Source organism: Mirounga leonina, unplaced genomic scaffold (assembly GCF_011800145.1).
Source record: "Mirounga leonina isolate KUSES-001 unplaced genomic scaffold, KU_Mleo_1.0 Mir_166, whole genome shotgun sequence".
Lineage (NCBI taxonomy): Eukaryota > Metazoa > Chordata > Mammalia > Carnivora > Phocidae > Mirounga > Mirounga leonina.
Genome location: NW_023270418.1, coordinates 12,916,465 through 12,938,616, shown reverse-complemented (window position 1 = coordinate 12,938,616; position 22,152 = coordinate 12,916,465). Strand labels below are relative to the sequence as shown.

The 22,152-nt window shown below is 44.6% G+C and overlaps 1 protein-coding gene across 1 annotated transcript in view; it reads right to left on the bottom strand.

The window, feature by feature from the left end:
• KIAA1549L (KIAA1549 like) overlaps nucleotides 1–22,152 on the bottom strand; it is a 117,048-nt gene that overhangs the window by 68,646 nt on the left and 26,250 nt on the right. The window contains 3 exon segments of the mRNA XM_035012539.1: nucleotides 2,374–2,564; nucleotides 8,740–8,903; nucleotides 17,890–18,061. Of these exon segments, the coding sequence (XP_034868430.1) occupies nucleotides 2,374–2,564; nucleotides 8,740–8,903; nucleotides 17,890–18,061 (527 nt within the window).

The window sequence follows — 22,152 nt, the reverse complement described above, 5'->3', positions numbered from 1 at the left end:
TACAGATTTCTTCTCTTCTGATCCTCTCCAACACAACCAGTGGCAAATGTGTCCCTCTCTATTTCCATTCCTCACAACAATCTATCAGCAAAGCAAGCCTTGTGAACTCTTCCCTCAAAACACGTCTAGAATCCCATCACTTCTCACAGCACCATGCCTTGGCCCACACCGCCATGTCTCACCTGGACTACTGTAATAGCCGCCTGTCTCTCTGCTTCCACTCTGCCTCTCTGCCATCTGTGTTCCACACAGCAGCCAGCGTGAGCCTTTACAGCTGCAAGTCACGGCATGCCACTGTTCTTCTCAAAGCCCTCCAATGACTTCTGATCTTTACTCACAATAAAATTCCAAGTCCTGACTTTGGTCTGTAGAGCCTGACATGCTCAACTTAAGGCAACTTCTCTGACCCATCTGCCACCGCTTCCTCCCTAGTTCCCATTGGCCTCCTTGGCCTTCTTGCTCTTCTTCGAGTATGTGAAGAGATTTCTTCTTCTGGGCTTTGCACATACTGTCCCATCTGCTTGGAACATTCTTGTCTAAGATAGCCTTGAGGCTTATGCATCATTTCATTCAAGGTCTTTCTCAAGTGTCACTTTATCAGAAAGTCCTTTCCTGACTTTGTAGCTAAAAATGGCATCATGCCCCCGCCCCCTTCCATTGCTCTATCCTCTTACCATGCTTTGGTTTCCTTCTTCATACCCATCACCACCCGACTTACTGTGCATCTATTTCTCTATTTGTTTATTGCCTAGCTCTCCCCACCAGATTGTAAGCACCATGAGAGTAGGAACTGTGTCTTGTTCGCTGCAGTATCCCCAGTACCTGGTGAATAACACCCAACAAATATGTTAGGTGAAGGGAGGGAGAGAAGGAAGGAAGCAGGGGTGATGTAGTTCTCCCAGCCTCCACTGTGGTCTCAGGCAAAGGAGCAAAGGGACTTGGCAATGGGAGTTGGCTTGGCCAGCCAACAGGGCTTACCATAGAGCTCATTACCTCTTTATAAGACTATTGTAAAATCCTTACAATGAGTCTCCTGGCCTCTAGCCTAACCTCTCCCATCTATCATCCACATTGCCACTGGAGTAGTCTTTCTAAAATACAGGCTGAACGTCACTGTCTTGCAGAAGAACTTTCAGTGGCTTCCCATTGCCCAGAGAATATACGTCAAACTCCCTAGCCTGGCAGTTGAGCCCCTCCACAATTTTCATCCATCTGGTTTCATCCTTCACTGTACCCCAACCACTGTGAACTATAAACCCTGGGGACATTCACCAGTGCATGAACATGTGCTGGTCCCTCTTTTCTCCCAGCTCCTTTGGACTGGACACCTTTATCTCTCCCCAACTACTGACACTACACTCACCCTTTGAGGCCCAGCTAAAATATAAGCTCCTCCATCAGAATTAAGCTCTTCTCTCTTTTCCAAAGCACTTCGTTTAGACTCCCCTATGAGCACTTGCACATCATGCTTGGTTTCCAGGTATTTATCTCTCTGTCCCTCCATCATGAGATACTTGGGGTCAGGTCTCAATCGTAATCCTTTCTGTAGCCTTTCCAATGCATGTCAAAGTGCTCTGTTCATGGTAAAAACTCCTAAAAATTTTTTTTTAAGATTTATTTATTTATTTTAGGGGGGAGGGGCAGAGGGAGAGAGAGACGCTCAAGCAGACTCCCAAGCGTGGAGCCCGACACAGGGCCCAATCCCACGACCCCGAGATCATGACCTGAGCTGAAACCAAGAGTCAGATGCTTAACCAACTAAGCCACCCAGGTGCCCCCTCTCACAATGGCTTTTTTTTTTTTTTTAAGATTTTATTTATTTATTTGACAGAGACAGCGAGACAGGAAACCCAAGCAGGGGGAGCAGCAGGCAGAGGGAGAAGCAGACTCCCCGTGGAGCAGGGAGCCCGACAGGAGGCTCGATCCCAGGACCCTGGGATCATGACCTGAGCCGAAGGCAGACGCTTAATGACTGAGCCACCCAGGAGCCCCTCAAAATGGTTTTTGAACTTAAACCATGAACTCTTGAAAACAGCCAGATAAAATCCAACTCTACTGAATCAAAGGCACTGCTTATAAGGTAAGTTCAAAAATGCAAGTGTGACACAGTGCCAAATTTGCTGTAATACATATGAAAGCGAAATCTCTGCTGTTGTGGCTGAGCGGTGATATAAAACCTTACAAAGCATGGCTCATGAGAAGCAAGTATTATGATTCTCGTCATCTCTCTTAGTCTCCTTCTCAAATATTCAAAACGAGCATGAGGGGAATTTTTAAAGAGAAAAGTGGTATTAACTTGAAAGCTTCAGCTGCTCTCACCATCAATTATTCCCCTTGCTGGGACAGAGAGGCTGAAGTTGGCCCCATGCCTACCTCTTTCTGGTTTCGGTGGACTTGGCTGTCTTGATGGTGCTTCCGTCCTGGGTGATGTCTCTTTCCTGAGAGGCAGGAACATCTCTAACAGGGAGTGGGAGGACCACTGTTTCCTGAGTCACAGGGACGACCTCCTCATCTGCCCCTTGCTGGCCCAGGTGCTGCTTGGCATAATCAAAGCCTTGCACAGGCTGCAAAAAGGAAAGTGGATTTGTGGTCAGATTTCTGACAGAGTGTGCCTCGAATGATGGCTTTAAGAGAAGATGGGCAGGAGAGTGCATGTGACAGGACCACACTTAGCTTTTTGATGAACACGAGTGAACTCAAATCTCCCCCATAATTCCGGTCTGCAAAACCAGAATCTGTGCTCATTCCACCCAGCTATGGCATCTCCCTAGACAAGACTTACTTGGAAAAACAAAGAGTATAAACAAGATGCAAATACGTGTGTGAGAACAAACTTCTTTCAAGAATTTTAAACCACCAATTTTAAGTCACTAGATACTGCTAATTAGAGACTCTGAATTGATATGTGAAACAGGTCCTGTATCACCTCCTGCCTCAGAATGTCCTGTCATCCCTGAACCCCACTTTCCCAAGGCTTTATGTGCAATAAGAGGTATGTGACTTTGCCAAGTTGCTTGAATTCTGAATCTCAATTTTCTCATCTGAGAAATGAAGACAATCACATCTGCTTTACCTATACCACCCCTGAGTATGAAAGGGGAACTGCTGCTCTGAAAACAGGGAAAGAAATGTACTTCCACACGTGAGGCACTACAATCATTAATAATAAAATGGGATTTATGGAATCACTCAAATCCAGACCTATGGCTTTCCTATGATTCATCACTGGGTAATTAGCAAGCCTTTTATTGCACAATGTCTGAAATCCTAAGTGAACAGGGCAGCTGTGAGCAAAGCCCAACAGACATCTATTAGCTGGGCAATAAAAAACCAAGAGGCGTGTTTAAACAATTCCTGGGAGTGTCTCTATTTGGCTTTCTGCCCCAGAGCTGCAAAACAGTGATTCGAGGCAGGACAGGGGGGTGGCAGAGAGCACCAGCTCCGAAACAGACTGCCTGGGTTCCAGTGCCTGGCACATAGTAAGTGCTCAGTCGGTATTAGTTAATATTGTTCACCTTCCTATTAAATCACAGGCCAGGTGAAATAGAAATCAGTGATTCTCTTCAAGAATATCTGGGGATGAAACTCAACCTCTACCATGTGGGTTCCCTCAGAACCTGACATGTTGAGGAGATCCCCCTTCAGCTGTCAATTTTGCTAAGAAATGTAGCAGGGAGCATCCAGCTAGATGGAACGGTCTAGGGCTGTGGCCCAACCCGTCAAATCTTCCTACTGCATCTCAGGACAGGATGGAGCCTTGTTAAATCCAGCAAAGCTTCCTTATGTCAAGCAGTCTGTAGTTCTGCCATGGACAGTGCCCCCAGTTCCCAGGGAAACTCACTGTGGGAAGTGCACTCAGCCCTCCCTCTTCGCTGAGACACACTTTCTGACCCAGATGGTGACCAGGGACATTCTGTGCCAGGATCCAGCAACATGCTTCTGAAATAATGTATGTCTGTCTGTTTCTCTCCTGCCTGTGGGGCCACATGAAACAGAATGAGCCTTTGAACCACCTGGTCGTGTTCCTAGACTACTGGATGGCCTGCTCCTCCAACCGAGGATTCAACAGAAATGTTTCTAGAAGCTGACCTTTTCTCCCCAGGTCCACCTATTGTCTCCTGGCTTGGTCTTGTTGCTTCCATTCAGGTCCTTTCTAGGCGTACCCTTGACAAGCTTCCAAAGCTATCTCCCTGAAAACCACTCAGGTCATGTCACTCCCGCATTAAAAATGTTTCATAGCACTCAAACTCTCCAGCAAGGCATTCAGGCCCTTCACAGCCTGGCGGGACCCGCCTGTTTAGCTGCACCTCCTGTTGGCCCCTTTTCCGTAATACCCCCACACTCCCATGATCCTATTTAGCGTAGTGCTGACTATAGGTGTTGGGCACTGGCTTGTGCCAGGGACTGTGCCTGGTGCTGGAGATATGAAGATGAATAATAGCTGGTCCCCTGCCCTCAAGGAGCTTTTGATACTATTGGTACAGTGCCGAATGCATGACATCAATTATGACACTTCAGCCCCACTGTAGTTCAAGGAGGTGGGTATTATTATTATGATTCCCCACTTTAAAGATAAAGAAACTGAGGTCTGGAGAGGTTAAGCCACTTCCCCAGGCTCACCCAGCTAATATGTGGTGGGGTCGGGATTTACACCCAGTTCTGAGTGATGCAGAGCCAAAACATCTAACCACTGCCTGATGATTCTTCCCATGTCCTCTCCTCTCCTTCTGCGGCCTGCCATCTTGGTTGAGCATCTGCTACCGTACTTGGCCTGGTTCCCATGCTGAGAGTCCTGGTCTGTCGGTGAGGAATTGAGAGTCTCCAATGGCAGCTAAGACTTCCCAAGAATCTAGTGAGGAAAACAAGCTGGCTCTGGCCTTTTCCCTCTTGCCCCCACTCTCCCTGGATTTGTCCCCTCACCCTTCACACTGGGTTGAAGTTATCTGCTAGATACTTCAGGCGACTGGGTTGACGATGAATGAGCATTGTCATGACATTAAGGAATGACAAGTTCAAGGGTGGCCACTGTTATTAGATTAATAATAACAGTTCTTGCATATGTTCAGTACTTATAGCCTGAAAACATGGACACCTCATTTCATGCTCACAACCACACCCTGGGGGAAGCAAGGCAAACATCACAGTCTTCATTTCACAGGTAAGAACACAAAAGCTCAGAAAGGTTCAGTGACTTGCCTAAGATCACACAGCTAAGTGGTGAAAGACTCAAGACTAGTCCCTTACTCTTCTGACTGCTGGGTAGTGGTCTTTCAACCTTCAATCTGAAAATCACCTGCGATTCATTAATTGTCCTTGGACACACTTTAGTGAGTGACCCCTGACACCACTGAGACATCATGAAGGATCTACAACGAATTTTGTAAAATTATCAGATCAAAATAATCCCCAACAATTTCAAAGGTAGACAAGTTATCCAGACCTTTTAAGAAAAAAATCATGTATAATAATAAAGGCCAACCAACAGATGAATGGATAAAGAAGATGTGGTATATATACACAATGGAATATTACTCAGCCATAAAAAAATTGGAATCTTGACATCTGCAACAGCGTGGATGGAACTAGAGGGTATTATGCTAAGTGAAATAAGTCCATCAGAGAAAGACAAATTTTATATGATTTCACTCATATGTGGAATTTAAGAAACAAAACAGATGAACAAGGGGAACGGAAGGAAAAATAAGATAAGATGAAATCAGAGAGGGAGACAAACCGTAAGAGACTCTTAATCATAGGAAACAAACTGAGGGTTGCTGGAGGGGAGGTAGGTGGAGGGGTGGCATAAATGGGTGATGGGCATTAAGGAGGGCACTTGATGGAATGAGCACTGGGTGTTACATGCAACTGACGAATCAATGAACTCTACTTCTAAGACCAATAATACACTATGTTAATTGATTTTAAATTAAAAAAAAGAAAAAATAAAGGCCAATTTGTATGTAATATTTATGTGCCAGGCACAGCTCAAAGTAACTTTCAGAGCTAGCTTAATCAACCTATAAATAAATAAATAAATACTGTTATCATCCCATTTCACAGATGGGAAAACTGAGGCACAAAGAGGTTAAGTACAGGTCATACAGATAGTGTGTGAAAGAGAGGAAACAGCCGGGCATCTTTAGGGGGTGACTGACCTGTCCCGAGCAGATGGTCATGCCAACCATTGCAGGCCCTCCAAGCTCCATCCTGCATCTGGATGTGGCCCTAACTACTTTCCCGTAAGGCTGCCTGTTCCAGGGAGCCATGTTCTCATCAATTATATGAAGGGAACCACTGGGCAAAGGCTGTGAATCCAATGAACAAAGAGTAAAGAGAAATGAACCGGGAAGAAAGAAGGTCACAAAAGCCCTGATGCCTGGCCCTCCAGCATTTATCATTTTCTAAACATTCTACCTGCAGAAGCCCAGCTGACCACCATGGTTAACAGGGTTCCGTCTATGGTACTTTGTCTCTGCAGAGGGTGGGGGCGTGCATGCCCTGGCCTCAGCTCCCAGGACAGGCATGCGTGTGCACTCACCTCCTCTTAGCCTGTCAAGTCTATTACTGAGTCTCAGCAGGGATTCCCCAGGAATGTTTGGACACTGCAGCATGCATTCTAAAGACACAGCGATGTCCCTGGAGACTAGGAGGCCATCCTCCCACTCTATGGATTGGTCCTGAAGGCTAACTTTTTCATTCTGCCTCGTCCCTTGGCATTAAATGAATTCTGCTCACACACATGGGTGGTGAGAAGTGATGCAGGCGGCTCTGTCCTCTCAAACACTGCAGCGTCCCTGGGTTGCAGGAGCAGAAGGACTGCAGTAAGAAAGAGGCAGTTCTACCCGCTGGCTTCCGGTGATGAAAGGGCTTTGCAAATCAAAGTGCGCAGCCCAGCCTCAATGAGGGAGAAAACAACCAGCACCACCACACACAAGTGAAGCCAGTCTTCTCTTGGAACATAAATTGGCTTGATTGTCAACATCGGCCAGATATCTCTTCAAGCATGATGCCCCAGGTAGGAACATAAAAGGGGCCATGAAAACCCACAAACATGAATCTCTTTCAGCTTCAAACAGCTTTCAAGCCAGAAGGTGTGCTGAAATCGTGGGCTGCCCACCTCACCTTGGCAAATTAGTAAAATTTTGGCTTAATCCGAAACACAAAGTTGGCATTTACAACCTCCATGTGGCAGGTTTTCCATTCCCGGACTCGGCTGCAATTAGATTCTGGTAATTACTGTTATGTCTGAAAGGCTCAGATTGTAACTAAGCTAAGATGGGAATGAAATACCCCTTCTTGGAACAGTTTCATGTCTCACTACTTGGACCATTACCAACACTGCGCTGCTTCTGGAAAGCAGGTGCCTTTGGGTCGACAGAAACAGAACAACATTCTTTGGAGTTTGGCTCTTTCATAGACAGAGCGTCTGATCAAACTGCAGCTTTGCAACAGGTGAATTAGTTTAATAAACAATAAAATCCATTTGATTTCTTTTGCTGAAGCGAGGTGTGACCATCCAGAAAGGACTAGGCATGCATGACTCCTGGCAGATCACCTCCAAGACATTCATTCCAACAGAATGGAATTCCTTTCTCTGTTTCATTCCTGCACAGGTGGACAAAGCTCAGAAGTTCTGTGCTGGAAGAGGAGTCTACCTGCCAAATCTCAGGGTTCAGGAAGGTGTATAATGTGGAGAGAGCCCAAACACACAGATCTGGGCCAGAGTCGCTCCCCTGCTGCCAGTTATGTGATTTTGGACAAATCCCCATAGTTGCTCTCTTTCCTTTGGGTTTCTCAACAGTAATGTGAAAATAATAAAACCTGCCCTGACTATGACCTACCTTATAGGGCTGCTGTGATGAGCCAATGAGGTGACAGACCCAGAAGAATCCAGCAAATGCGAAGGCATTATTTAAACATCAGGTATTAGAGATTATTATATCTCCCTCTGCGAGTATCACAAAGGGAGCTATGTGACTGGAAAAGTAGCCTTCGGAATTTCCTGAGTCCACTCCCCTCCCCGGCACCAGCGGTGAGGAGGCTGGGCAGGGTGGGTGGGCTCCCAGCCAGGCTTCAGTGGAGCCATTGAACTGGTGTGTTTGATGACCACTGGGCCGAGGCTCTGCAGCTCGCCCATCATGGCAGCCTTTGGCGATAAGCCACTCCAGCCAATGGAAGAAGGAACATTTTGAGAGTCTAATGTGCCCCACAGAGCCCTGCATTAGGAGCCCAAAGACCTGGTTCTACCATCAGTTCTGCTACTTACTGTGTGATCTTAAGTTGCCTCTCTGTAAAAGGAGGATGTCAGATTAGACGACCTCCAAGGCCCCTTTCAGGTCTATCTAGCTTCTAATTTTCTGTGCCTCAGTTTCCTCACCTGCAAAATAATGGCCCTTCCTTAAAGCATTGCTGGGAGGACTGAGTTGCTATATAAAGCCATCAGAAGCACTTATGGCAAAGAGAGAGCATTAGATAAGCGTTCACTATCATATCCTGATTATAAACATAAAGGGTGTACAACAATGTGAATATACTTAACACTGAATTATACGCTTGAAAATGGTTAAGACAGTAAATTTTACGTTATCTATAATTTACTATAATTTTTTAAAGATTCAAATAAATAAAGGGTCTCCTTCAAAATGAGGGCTTGCTAGAATGTTTCTGAAGGCATTTGCAATGGCCTCAAAAACCAAGACAGAAAAGGCAGGCAGAGCCCCTCCTCACCACCTCACGCACCTTTGCTCTCTGAGGCAGGTTCATCATGGTGTCTGGCTTGAAGTCGTTCTTGTTCTTCCGGCAGAGCACGGCAGTGATGATGATGATGATGACCGTGACCACGGCGATGGGCGCCAGCACTGCGGCGATGATCCACAGGTTGTTGGGTGGATTCTTCACCACAGCTGTGAGAAAAGCAGAGGGAAGCATGTGACAAGGGGCACTGGGAGGGGCAAAGTAGCCCCCACACCTCAGGTCCCAAGTCATGAGATGGTGAACAGGGTTTGGGATCAGAAAGGCTCTTGCCTTGGGCAAGTTACTCAAGATCTCTGAGTCTCTGTTTTCTCATCTGTAAAATGGGGCTATCACTTTGTGAGGCATCAGAGAGATGAGGTACATGTGGAGCTTTGGTGTGGTCCCTAGTAGGTGCTCAATAAATACCAGCCTTCATTATTATTAAGAGAAAGAGGAAGATGGATTGTATCCATTTTCCCTATAGGTGATGTCCATGAATCCAAAGAGAAGAGAGAAGACATCTGAGGGTCATAGTTGGACTGGAGGCAGGAGGCAAAGGCCACAGAGAGATGTCTCTAAATATTGTAGTGAATGAGTGAGCGATAAATAAATGTGAGTGAGTGAGCGATAAATAAATGTAGCTGAGTAGATGGATCTATGCCCACCAAGGGTTGGTTGGGGAAGCTTGGAAATGCCTTGGTCTGATCATAAGGATCAGGTTGCTCTCAAAGCCAGAGTAAAGAGTAACTGAAGCTATTGTCAGTAGGAAGAATGTGTTATTAGAACAGGAGGTGCTTCTTTGGAGGTGGGGTTGGAACTAATTAACCTGCAAAGGGTAAAAGGGTGATGGTCATGCTCTATATCAGGATAGGGGTTAGGGTCACACAGGTGTATACACCTGTCAAAACTCATCAAATGGTATACTTAAGATCTATACATTTTACTCTATGTAAATTTTACCTTAACATCATAAACAAGTATTGAATTCTAGGCAATGATATGCATGCTCAAATGTTTAGGGTTGAAGTCCTCTGATGTTTGCAACTTACTCTGAAATGCATCAAGAAAAAAATAAGATGGATGAATGGCTGGACAAAAGGACAGATAGATAAATATGTGAAAATGAAAGAATAGTAAAATGCTAATTGTGGTATCTAGGTGGTGGGAACACGGGTGTTCACTGTATGGTTCTTTCAACTTTTTTGTAAGGTAGGCTAGGAATATGTAAGAAAAAGAAAAAGTCCTTGGCATGAGATGGATGAGTCTTCCCTATGATCACTGGCGAGGAAGCTTGGAAGATACTTTCATCCAATCAAAAAGACCAATATGTTCTTAGAACTGGAGTAAAGGCAACATTAACCAAAACAATCGGCTAGAAAAAGAAAGTTATTGGAAGGGAGTGGGTCCATAGGAAATCTAGAAAAGAGAGCCAAAGGGCAGGCAAGAACTTGTCCATGTCATAGGAATGTGCCCCAGCTGGCAGATGTGGGGAATCCAGCTGGGGTAGGTCTATCCTCGTGAACAAGATGGCTGCAACTGGCTGTTTCAGCTCGGTGATACTGTCCCCTAATCCCACCCAAGTTCTCTGCTCTCCTACAACCTAGATGATCTCAGAGAATCATGGCTTTAAATACCATCTATGCTGATGATGTTCAGGGGTAGATCTCTAACCAGGACCACTACCATGAACTCTGGATTCCTATATCCAACTGCTAACTCAATCTCCAATTGGATACTTAAGAGATATCTCAAATTTATTATGTCTAGAACCCAACTCTCAATTTCTCCCCCAAACCCATTCTTCTTGTGATAGTCTTCAACCCAATAAATTGCAATACCTTCCTTTCAGTTGCTCCAGTCAATACCTTTGCCATCAATGTTGACCCTTCCCTTTTATTCTCACCCAACATCCTATTCATTGACAAACCTTGTCCTCTCCATCTTCTAAATGAATCCACAATCTGTTCACTTCTTTCTATTGCTGCTCCCACTGTGGTCCAAGCTACCAACATCTCTCATTGAATTGCTGCAATGGCCTCCTACTTTGTCCCTTGTCCTCTATAGTCTATTTGCAACACAGCAGCAGAGTGATCCTTTAGAAACTCTGATGACACACTCCTCTGCTCAAAACCTTCCAGAGGCTCCCTCTCCCCTCAGAGTAAGGGCCAGAGTCCTTATAATTTCTTAAAGACCCTATGGGATCTGCTTTTCCAACCACCCTGGTTACTTCTCTGGCCTTACAGCCCACTGCTCTTCCCTTAACTCACTCTGTTCCAGTCAACCAGTCTCCTACTGTTCCTCAAATGTGCTGGACATGCTCCTGTCTCAGGACCTTTGCACCAGCTTATTCTTCCACCTAGAGTGCTCTTCACCTAGACATCCATGGCTCCTTCCCTCACTTCTTTCAGGGCTCTAAACAAGTGTCAAATAGCAATCCCTGCCCCTGGAATTCTCCATCCCCCTCATCCTACTTAATTTTTCTCTTAAACAGTGCCTCTCAAACTTGTGCATGCCAATCGCCTGGGCATCTTGTTCAAATGTACAATTCTGATTCTGTGAATTGGGGTGAAGCTTGAGATTCTGCCTTTCTAACAAGCTCCCAGGTGGAGTCCGTGCAACAGGCCCCCAGGCCACACATGGAATGGTAAGGCTCTAAAGTACGTATTACTGTCTGACACGATACATATGTATTTACTCCTCATCTGTCTCTCAACTCTCCACTAAAATGTACACTCCAAGAGAGCAGGGAGGTTTTTTTTTCTCTTGTTCACTGCTACACTCCCAGGGCCTAGAACAGGGCCTTGCACATAGTAGGTGCTCAATTAAAAGTTGAACGAATGTATAAATGAACCTCCATTAGCCCTGTTGCAATTTGGCTCCCCATGTAGGTTTTCATATGGCAAAAAATAAGGGCCACTTAAAGAAGAAGTCCCATCTCTTTGGCAGTTCTAGTCTATATTTTAAATTAATATGCTACCAATCTGGTTTATATACCAGTCTTTTATAAGTCTGCTTAGCATAAGTTGGTCCTCCTGATCCTGCTGAACTCTGAGGGCTCCTAGACCCACAAAGCTGAGGACAAGACTCTGGAATACTTTAGAGACCCCACTGGTAAGTGACACATGATGAGTCAGTTGGTCTTTCTCTCTGACTTCAACCACCCTTTTTGACTTCAGTTGGTACCTCATTAGCCAAGATCTGCCTCTCATCTGGCAGCACTTGGATCTGGAGTTCTTTAGTATAAAAAAAACTTCTTTTCCATGGTTTTTATCAATCGGTGATTAATCACATTATTAACTTCTGAAAACAGCTCAGTAGATAATGTGCTTCTGCTGACATCAAATATTTAATGGCTACTGCTTTTAGTAATTTGGTATTTACAAGTGAGTTTGATGCCATTAACATTTTTTAAAGCTTAGGGTTTCCATGGAAAATAACCATATGCCTCTTTTGGCTATGCTATTCTGTCCTGATGAAGAAAAATATATAGTGTATCAGAACATGATACCCTAAATATATATTTCATTAGCAAGAGTTAATATTTACACGTGTCCTGCTTCTACTTGGTTTTATCATTTTGGTGTCTATGTTCCTTCTCGGTGCAGTATGTAAAATCCTTTCACCTCTATTTAAATGGAAAGAGAATACATTTATCTTATGTACATTAGTAAATTCATTTAACGGTCAAAGAGATAGTAAAGTTAGGTCAACTGAAATCATTCAAACCCAATGCGTTCATTGGCACAGTGATCTAAAACTGCAAAGTCATGTACAGAAGTGAAGAGGCGAGAAAGACTATTTCATTTGCAAGAACTTGAGTAGAGAAAGGGTAATAAAGGGCAGTAACATGTTCTGAGCTTCCGCTGTGCGTGAGGCACTGTGATAGGTTCTTTGCTCAGGTGCTATTCTTATCCTCAATTTGCAGATGAGGAAACTGAGCCCCAGGGAGGTTAGGTGGTTTTACGCAAAGTCATCTCTCTGAAATACACAGTTTGTCAGTTCTAAGTTGGAATGGAAGTGTGTGTGTGTGTGCAGGGAGGGTCTGGTCCAGAGCCCAGCCACTGGTGAGCAGTCAGCCCATGTCACTCTCCTGCCCAAACACTCCCGTGGCTCTCATTCCACTCGGGGTGTGGCCGTTGGGGCTGTAGTAATTGTGGTCCCTCACCTGCACCCTGACCTCATGGCTGCCCCTCTCGTCCATCGGTGACGTCCTTGCTGGGTCTCAAACCTCCCCCTCTGCCTTGTCTCTTGGTAGCCTAAGCTGGTCGCTCACAAATCTTCTTCTTAACTCTCCAACTATTTAAAATCATGACCCTTATCTCTTTGACACCCCCTGGCCTTCCCTGCTTCGTTTTTCTCCATGGCACTTACGAGCATCTAACATTTTACTTACTTATTTTGGTTATTTGATCTGCCCACTCTCACTGCTGTATTTCCAGTGCCAGGAGAGTGCCAGGCACACAACAGTTCTCAAAAATATTTGTCAAAAGACTGAATGAACACAAATCCCCTTCGCCAAAGGATCAGTCTATCGCTTTCTTAAAGTGACATTTTTTGTAATAATGTCTGACGACCGGGTAAGGTAAACCAATCCCCATTCTGGTCAGCCTCAGTGTGGGGAGAATTTTCCCTACTCCAGCACCTGGATCACTGCTGTGAAGGGCACCTCACTCCAGATCCCTCAAATGGAGCAGGTGAAAAACCTCCATCGGAAACATGGCCGATTCTGTAGCGGTCGCCGTTGCCCATTAGTCAGAGGTGATGGGGGGCGAGGGGGCATTGCATGCTCCATCGTAGGGCACTGCACCCTGGCCCTAGTGATTTAGAAGACACTAGAATGCATAGAACGTTAACATTCTCCCTTCAGAGGGACAAGGTGTTCATTCAACACCACGATTCTCCATTGAAGGTGTTGATCTCAGGTTCACATTGCTGGCTGATTTCAAAACTATTAAGAGCAAATGAGATTTAAAACATCTCTGCTCCTCCTCTTCTTCATTGGTCTTAGCTTCCTCCTCATCAGATCCTGAGTATGGAGGCATTTCCTAGGGTCTGTCCTCCAGCTCTACACCATCCCAGATCCTCAAATTTTCTCTGGGAATTTATTTCTAACCCGTATCTACAACATTCTCAAAACATCTAGTGTTAACTTTAACCTCTCTCCTGAGATCTAGGCTTGAATTCCCACAACTTTCCTAAACTCAGACCTCAATATCCCAATAGCAGCCCCCATATTCCAACAAGACCCCCCTTGAGGTCCCAACAGCACCCACTCAATATTCCATAACACATCCTTAATATCCCAACAGAATCCCCTCGATGTCCCAACAGCATCACCTCGATAGTCAAAGACGAATGAGATGTCGTATGTGCTTTCAGAGAGCTCAGGAGGGACAGGTGAAAACAACTCATCTGCCACATGTGATAAGGGCAGTGGAAGCATCTGGAACTAAGGGAGACAGGGTCAGGGGTGGCTTCAGAGGGCCAGGGGACATGAAGAATGGATCCTCCTGTGTGGCTGAAGCACAAGGTAGGAAGGAGAGAAAAAGAGGCTAGATGGCTGGAACAGGCGGTATGGGACCAGGTCGTGAAAGGACCTGAACTTTTGTTAAGTATCTGTGGTGAAGGGCTTGGAAGGCCCACTTAAGAAGTTCAAATTTTATTCTGTGGACAATGGAGAGACACCAAATATTTTTTGAATGGAGTAGATGTGAGATCAGAGTCATGTATTATGGTGACTCTAGTTACAGTATGGACAGTACATGAATGGCAGAATGACTGAGGTTGAGTCATTTGAGAAGGACCCACAAAGTCCAAGAAGAGACAACGATGAAATGGAGAGAAGGAAACACATGTGTGGGTTATTACAGAAGGGGCCGTGAAAGCAACAAAGAAGAGCCATGGAGGGACAGCAGCTTTGCAGACAGGTGTAGTCAAGCCTCTGATGATCCCCAGACGCTCATTTCCAAAACACGCCATGCATGTCCTAATCTGATTCAATCTCTCTCTCCTGCCCATGCTCTCCAACTTTCGACTATTCCCCATCAACCACCTTCGGCAAAGTCCCCACAGCCTCAACCTCTCCTCCTGATACTCCATTCACTTCTTGCTCTTAATAAAGCCAGCTCCCCTTTCCTGCCCCTTCCCAAAGTACCACAAGGCCTGGAAGTGAGGAGGTCCTAGGACTGACTGATCGGTCAGCATCGAGGATGGGTTGCGGACAGGAGAAGCAATGGAAACAATGAACTGGGTTTACATCTTCAGTGAATTATGGGGGACATCTGGGGATCTAGAGGTGACTGCAGCAAGGGGTAGGCAGCTTCAGAGGCTCTGGGATTTTGAGAGAGTAGAAGAAATGGTTTGGACAGAGCAGTGAAGCCTGAGGAGGACAGAAGCCCTACCAATCTTACAGTATTTCTCTCATCAGCTTGCAGAGTCTCAGTGTGTACTGTTGCACGCTTGCTCAACCTCAGCCTCAGCTGCCAACCTCACCTCATTCTGTCCCAAGAGAGCAGAAACAATCACAGAAAATGTCCTCAGGCGTCCATGACCAAAGGGACCACCTGACTGGCACCCACACCCTCGGACTTTGCTTTCCCTCCTGGCGCACAGACGCCCTCATGGATTCTGACCGCTTTCACCTGGGTCACCTTGTCCACTTAAGGACTTCAAGACAGATCTTGTCTCTCTTCTTCACTGTCTATTTCTCCCTCTCCATTACAGTAACACATCAGTATTCAACCATACCCCATTATCTCCCATGTTCCTCTCCAGCAAGTGCACCCAATCTTCTCCCCTTTGCTGTCACTACATCCCCACCCCCATTCTCTCCTCAATCCCCTCTGGCCAACCATCTCCACCACCTCTGCTGGGAAACCACTCCTGCCAAGGTCACCAACCATTGCCAAGTTTACCAAATCCAGTTCACCTCTGTCCTTATAGTACGTTGCCTCTCAAGAATATAAGTTGACACCGTAGCTCACTTCCTTCCAGGACATTCCTTTCTTTGCTTATTTCTGGACCCTCCTCTCTTCCTGGGCTTCCTCCCATCTCCCTGGCTGCTCCTTCGCAGTGTCCTTTGCTGGCTCTAGCTCTTCCCTCCTGTGGATTCTCCAGCTATACTCATGGCTAATCTGGTTCATCTCACCTGCTCTCTTAGCTCTATTCGTCACCTGTGTTGATGACTCCGGGGTTCTAGCTCCTGAGCTCTTCGTGGATATCTGACAGACATCTCAGCCCTAACGTGGCCAAACCAAACTCTCAATTCCATCTCCCCACTCTTGCTCCAACTCCAATAAACCTCTTTCTCTCCCACCTGTCAACAAATACCAGAAGCAGCACTCAAGCAAACACCTGGGAGTCATGCTTGATTCCTCTGACCCTTACCTCCTCCCACCACCCACAGGATCCATTATCTTGCCCCTGAGCTCTGTCCCCCCCAAAGATCCCAAATCCATCCACTTCTCTGGTCTCTACCTCTAACACCTTTGCCTCTCTCCTGGGCACCTGCCATGGTTTTCATTCCTGTCCTCTAGCTGGAGAGGGAGAAAGAGCTGAGGATGGAACCCTGGGGAACTCACATAAAGAGGATGCAGCAAAACCGATGAAGCAAGTAGCTGACCTGACCAGACATGGGGACGGAGCCCACAGGGAGGAAAGGAGGGAGGCAGAGAAGAAGAGACTCTGGGTTAAAAATGTCGTTTCAAAGCCGAGATTGCACAGGCTGGCCATCATTTCTAGGCAAAGTGTGTCTGTGAGAATGTGCAGGCCAAGAAGTGAATCTGCATCAACATGGAAGCCAGACTCACCCCGGATGAAGGCAAGAGATGAGCACGAGAGGAAAACCATGAGCTAAGAGTCAGGTTCTTTAGGAGTGTGGACACCAGCTAGGAAATCAATAGGGGATGATGACCTTCCATGCCGGGATGCTCAGCAGGCTGCCAAATCTAAAATGTCTACCACGTGGTCTCTCACCTTTGTCACCGACCCCCACCTCACTTTCTTTCTAAGTGTTGTTTGGGTCCCCAACACCTGGGTCACCACAGAGCCTCCTCACTAGTCCTGCTCCTCTCATCCTGGGCACTGCTGACAGGTGAAGCTCCCTAAATACTGGGTGGTTCTAATGACGCTACTCCCCTGCACAGAAATCCTCAATAGCTCCCCACAGCCCATCCATATCATGCACGATCTCCTTCTCCTGTCATCCAAAGCCCCAGTCTCACAAGCAATACACCTTTCTGAGCTCATCAGCTCTTCCTTGTGTTTCTGCTCTCCAGGCAACTCGGATCCCTTGTTTTTCAAGCACTCCTGGCACTTCTCACCTCCCTTCCTTTGCTCACGTTGCTCCCTCCTTCTGGAATACACACCCTTCCTCTCCTCCTGCTGAAATCTTAGCATGTAACACAGTTGAAAACACATGTTTGAGGTCAGATAGATCCAGATTCATATCCTGGCGACCCAAGTACCAGTTCTCTCTAAAGTTAGTTAACTTTCCTGAGCCTACGTTTCCACATCTGGAATTTGGAGCTGAAGAAAGTTGCCCCGGGGAGAGGAGAAAGTGAGGAAAGCTATGTAAGGCAGCAAGCTCAGTACCTGCCGCAGAGGAGGCAACCATTGGTTTTCATACCCCTTTCTCCGTCCGTTCTTTCTGGGTGGCACTTCAGAGCAGACTGTCCCTCCCCTGAGCCCCGGATCACTCTGCCTCCTCACTGCACTTTCCCACATTCTGCTCCTTTATATCTGCATTAACTCCTTCTCTGCTCCTTAAAGACAGTGACCAGGTCTTGCCCACTTCTATGTGTCCGCCAGCACCAAGCACAGTTCATGCAGGACTCCGTAAATGCTTAGTGAAGCAAATTATCTTTAATTCCCCTGCAGACAATATAATCTCAGCCATGGTGATTTTTCTAGGAGAAAGCGTGGGTAGGATTTGAAACAGAGCAATACCATTATCATCATCCTAATATCCAAAACATATCCCTTACCCAAAACCTATAGCTTCAAACAACACAGGAAATAGTTGACTGACCTAAGAAACTTCTAGAACACATATATGTTTAGCTCCAGGTCCATTAACGTGAGTTTGGGGCATCACTTTAATTTGCAGGAAACATTTAATGGCGTTAAAAATAATGAATGGAAAGACTATCCCCTTACGGTCAGCTTGCAGAAGGACAACATGATGCAGGGTCAAGGCCATCCTTTGGGAGTCAATGGTGCTCAGGATCTTGGCAGCTGCAGTCCCCAGCAAAGGCTTCCCGTTGTACAGGGTGTAGTAAGTCAGCTCCGCTGGGTCCTTGGGTCCCGGCACCCGCTGCATCTTTACCATCTTTCAGAAAAAGAGAGGCCATGTTTATGGGGCATCTTGCACCAATCCTGCAATCACCTGGGCAATCCGCAGGCTCTCTCCCAATTGCTGAAGCCTTCCATGGCTAATAGGACCGACAACGGATATTTTAGACATCAACCTTTGTGTACCTCCCTATCACCAGCATCTCAAGAAGCCCTGCTATTGCTGGAGGGGGAGACAGGGAGGAGAAAAAGGGTTTGAAAATAGGAACATCTGGAAAGAACAGCTTGAGACTGGAGAAGAAAATGCTAAAATGGTGATGTCTTCCAGCCTCCAGAGAACCCTGGCCTCATTTGGAAATAGGCCTGCACATTCATTCAGGGCATGTTAGGTTATTCTCAAACAAGATTTCTAATTTCAAACTCCTGCAATTGCCAGAGAGGAAAAAAAATGAACTTATATGTCTGTAATTCAAAAGATCTCTGATAAAAGCAGGACTTGGAGACTCAAAGTTCTTTTTCTAAAATAACTTTTGTTGCTTTTTCTCCCTGTACAAGTAATACATATTCACTACAGAAAATTTGAAAACACAGAAAAGCATTGGGACGCCTGGGTGGCTCAGTCGGTTAAGCGGCTGCCTTCAGCCCGGGTCATGATCCCAGAGTCCTAGGATCGAGTCCCACATCGGGCTCCTTGCTCAGCGGGGAGCCTGCTTCTCCCTCTCTCTCCCTCTGCTTGTGCTCTCTCTGTCAAATAAATAAAATCTTAAAAGAAAACACAGAAAAGCATCAAGAAATGAAATAAAATAAAAGCAATTTGTAATCCCTCCACCCCAAGCTAACTACATTATTTTGGAGCATTTGCCTCTATTCTTTGTTTTTTCCACACAAACCTTTTATTTATTATTTTATGAAATTATTTATCATATTCTCTATATAGAATCACATATTGCTATTTTTACTTGCATCCTTAAGTGACCTTAACTGTAACAAAAGCATAAATATTAACTTCTACACAGCATTCCAAAGCACACCTCATAAACTTACTTAGCAAATCCCTTTTTGTCAAACACTTAAATTGTTACTCATTTTTCAGTATTGTAGCTAATTGATCATCATTATAAATACATAAAACATAAATTTTTATATCTACATAATATTCTACTATATGCATGCCTCATAAACTCAACTAACACCTCATTTTTGAACGGTTAGTTTGCTATCAAGTTTTCACAACTATAATTAACAACTGATAAACATTATAGTATAATCAAAAACTAATGATGTAATGTATGGTGATTAACATAACAATAACAAAATTTAAAAACATTATAGTATAGTATAGTATTTTCCAAAGTGTATATTACAGATTATGAGCTTCAAAGGATATTAAAAGATATTACAGAAATGTTTATAGCAATATTGGTCACAACAGCAAAAAAAAAAAAACAAAAAAAAAAAACCCTGAAAATTCAAAAGTCACTAACAGTAGAATGGATTAATAAGTTATGGTATAGTCACAGAATGAAATATTATAGAGTAGTATAAATACTATGGCTATTTGTATCAATATGGGTGAATACAAAAGCCTGATAATGAGCAAAAGGAACAAATCACAGAATATAAAATTCAAACACAAGCAAAACCAAATGATGTACTGTTTAGGGATACACATGTGGATGGTGAAATCTACACAGGAAATACAGGTATGACTTAAAACAAAATTCAGAAGCACACTCAGCTCTGATAGATAGGAAGGGAGTATGTGTAATCAGAGAAGACACATAAAAGGCTTCTGGGGTAAGGTAAGGGGAATGTTCTTATGCTTTGGGTTGTGGCTTCCTTTTATTAGTGTTCTTTGAAGCCTACCTGAGTTTATACTCCTGTGTATGTCTGTGTATGTCCTCACAAAGGAAGGTATCTGAATAGTCAACAAGCATATACAAAATGCTCAATGGGGAAATTAAAAGCAAAATCGCAAGACACCACTATCACCCAGCAGAATGATTGAAATAAGGGCTGACAACACCAAGTGTTGATGAGCATGAGGAGTAACTGGAACTCTACATCTGGTTGGTGGGAGTGTAAAATGGTAAACTTTGGGTAAAGGTCTAGCGGTTTCTCACAGAGCTAACATACACCCACCCTAGGAACCAGCAATTCTACTCCTACACACTCAAGAGAAATGAAAATATATGGCCATAGAAAGACTTGTAGAAGAATATGCATAGCAGCTTTGTTTACAATAGCTGAAAACTGGAAAAAGTCTGGGGGTCTCTCAACAGAAAAATGGGTAAACAAACTAATATATTCATATAAGGGGATATTACTCAGCAATAAAAAGGAATAAACTCCTGAAAAACACAACATGATGATGAACCTAAAAACACTACATTGAGTCAAAAAAGCTTTATACAAAAGAGAATATACTTATGTATCTGAGGTTCTAGAACAGTCCAAACTGATCTATGGTATGGAAATGAATATGTTATCGAATATAAAATAGTAACATAGCACACCATTAATTGTAGAACCTAGATGGTGAGTTTATTGGTGTTTGCTATATAATTTTTTCACTTTTGTGTGAGCTTAAAAATGTTCATAATAAAATGTTGGAGAAATATAGGTATTACTAAACATAAGGTTCTTATTGGCACTTAAATTTACGAACCAGTATGCTGAACAAAATTAAGGAATTTCTTTACTGCAGGTGTTTTTAGAGTCTTTGGTATGCCAAAAGGCCTCAGGAATCTTCAAGAAGGGGCTACAGGATGAAGCCTTGCCCAAACTGATGTGGCCACAAAGCCCATTTGGCCCAGGGCACCTTATAGGACCATTTTTTTGGACACTCTCTGAGAAACACTGCTCCGTTCTCTCGTCTTTGTGTTCACCTCTGTCTCCTCAAAATGAATTTCCAGGAGTAAGTTTGTGACTATCTAGGAGGTTCTTGTCTAAACTGCTCACTTGCCCTCCACAGTGGTCATTTCAAACCCATTTACTGGGTTTGAAAGTGCCCATTTCACTGCATCCTCACCCATACTGGATAGTACCATTATAAATCTTTGGTAGGTGAAAATGATAACTTGTGGTGGTTAAAATTTGCATTACTTTGATGGCAAATGGAGTTAAACATTTAAAAAATGTTTACTCGTGGGGCCCTGGGTGGCTCAGTTTTTAAGCATCTGCCTTCGGCTCAGGTCATGATCCCAGCATCCTGGGATCAAGCCCTGCATCGGGCTCCCTGCTCCACGGGAAGCCTGCTTCTCCCTCTCCCACTCCCCCTGCTTGTGTTCCCTCTCTCGCTGTGTCTCTCTCTGTCAAATAAATATATAAAATCTTAAAAAAAAATTTTTACTGGTCATATGTATTTCTTCTTCAGACTTAATTTTTCAGATATGTTCACTAGAGAAATATCTTTACATTCCAGACATATACATTTCCATATTTATGAAAGTGGCTCATCTTTTAAAATTATCTGAGCCCAGCAAAAAGGCCTCTGCATGGAAGGAAGATGTAAGCTATATAGAGTGAATTTTATTTGGGAAATTCGGGCATGTCATTCCTGTCCCTTCTGGGAGAGGAGGTAAGGACACTGTTAGTACAACCAGGTAGAAGGTGAATGGGCATTCAAATATTCAATAACTTCACTCAATTTCAATTTCAATTTCGTAGCGAATTCTTCTTACCAAGATTTCTCCAAGGGTGATGTGAGAAGGTGATCTACAGACTCTATAAAGTAAGGATTTGCAGAAATAAATCTCTACTTACTTCACTCAGACTTTCCAGGCGGTTGTGGAGCCAAGCACATTGAGTACTCAGAAGAAATGAGGAAAGACTACCTTGATGGGCTCTTTTCGATATGTAAAATGTGTTAGGTTTCTTAGGTTTACAAATAACACCAGGATTATAGGGCCGTTCTTTCTCCCCCGTCAGCTAGGCAAATCCCATTTCACTGTCTGAGTCTCAATGGTTTCCTGTTATTTGGAGAAGCGTGACTTATAGGGCTCACGTGGACCCCACAAACGGTAAATCATAACCTGGCACGAGAACTTAACCATGTCTTTACCTGGTCCCAGGCTGTCAACAGACCACAAAGACTTAGATGGAAAGCAACATCTAATAGGACAAGGG